Raw genomic sequence first — 1551 nt, 5'->3', positions numbered from 1 at the left:
AGAGAGAGAGAGATGGATACTGTTGCAATGCAATGGCACTGTCTGCAGGGCTTTAAAAAAAATCATTTCGTTTCATTTTACAATAAAGTACTAAATGAACAACTGTCACTTAGTTGGGTATAGGATCTGGGAAGAGAGAGGCCAGCACCGCAGCTTCGCGGCTGCTGTGAACTCTCCTCGCTGAAGCAGGACAGTGAGCGTCAATAAATAAGTTTTAGGGTGTGGAGAAGCACCCCAGGGTCTGGCCCCATTGGCACCTCCAAGGTTAAAGCTCAAGGGCGCCCAAGAGGCTGCGGCGCTGCCGACGGCAGCGGGGCGGGGGGGGACGGGGCTGCGCGGCGGGAGCAACCCCCGGGCGCAGCCGGCGCTCGCCGCGGGGAGGCTGTAGCCCCCCGACCGGGAGCCCCGCGGAGCCCGGATCCACCTCTCCGCGGGGCGCGGGGATCCCGGGGGGCTCCGCGGACCCGGCCGCCGAGAGACCCCGCCGGGCGCCACGCACCCTCCCCTCACATCCTCCTCCCGTTTGCCGCCTCGAAACCTCCCGGCAGAGCTGCCCGCGCCCCGGGCCGCCCCCCACCAACCCCGCGGAGAGCCGCGCACTCACCCCCGGCGCGGGGCGGCCGCTGCGTCGCTCATGCCTCGCCGGCGGGCGCGGAGCGCGGCGGCGGCGGGCGCGGGTCGGCGGCGGCGGCGCTCGCCCGGCGGGGGGACCCGGGGGGGCTCCCGGCCATGCGGGAGCGAGAGCGGCGCTCCCGGCCACTCTCCCCTACCTGCTTTTCCTTATAGGTGAAGGGTACTTGAGACGCTGCCGCCCGGCCGCCGGCTCTTCCTTATTTGCGATCATGTGAATATGCAGATTAATTCAGGTGGTTTGTGCCGCCCGTTAAAAGAAGAAGCCCGGGCAGGAGGAAGCCCACTGCGCTTTTATGGTGGGGGCTGAGCAGTATTGGGGATGACTCAAAAATGTCTCGGTTTCCTCCCTAGTGCTGCCTGCTGCACACGTTATTCTATGAAATAAACTCTAAGCTACTCTGCAGCCAGCTAGCTTTATACATCCAAAATGACTGTTGGTGCGTTGTGAAGAAGAGGCAAGTTGCTTAATTCGTTGGAAGTTGCCGAGTTCAATAAAGTTCTGCCCGGTGTGGAAAGTCACTGAAAAAATATGTTGGAATTAGAATATAATGCAGAAAGCCACCAAGAAAAWCAGTTTGAATTAGATCATTATGCTGGCAAGAAATTTGGATGGTTCCCACCTTGAGAAAGACCTAGTGAAAAATACTCAACCAAAATACTCTTAAGACAGTGAAAAGCAAAGTCACCTAAGTTTCCAGGTGAGGTTATTTTGTTAGACAACATACAGAAACGGACACTTCTGGAAGACAGGGATGAAAATGGTCTAGTATCTTAGAAATCCTTTTTCTAGTAGCTTTGAACCTAGAATGCAACATTGAGTCCAGRCAAAAGTTATACAGGAAAACATTTTCAATGACATACTGTGCAARTGTTAAACCAAATTATAAGAGCATGCACGAAGAAACTCCATCTACTACC

At 56.1% G+C, this 1551-nt stretch overlaps 1 protein-coding gene across 1 annotated transcript in view; it reads right to left on the bottom strand.

Annotated features, from left to right (window-relative positions):
• The window catches only part of AQP4 (aquaporin 4), a 10257-nt gene extending 9239 nt beyond the window's left edge, over positions 1 to 1018 (bottom strand). Inside the window, exon 1 of the mRNA XM_085314293.1 lies at positions 771 to 1018. Within this exon, the coding sequence (XP_085170419.1) occupies positions 771 to 844 (74 nt within the window). The 5' untranslated portion in view covers positions 845 to 1018. The remainder of the gene's footprint in view (positions 1 to 770) is intronic.
• Positions 1019 to 1551: the final 533 nt, after the last annotated feature.

This window comes from Rhea americana, unplaced genomic scaffold (assembly GCF_003343005.1).
Source record: "Rhea americana isolate MKP2758 unplaced genomic scaffold, rheAme1 scaffold_40, whole genome shotgun sequence".
Classification (NCBI taxonomy): Eukaryota; Metazoa; Chordata; class Aves; order Rheiformes; family Rheidae; genus Rhea; species Rhea americana.
The sequence above is the reverse complement of the archived record's forward strand: the minus strand, read 5'-3'. Positions and strand labels throughout refer to the sequence as shown.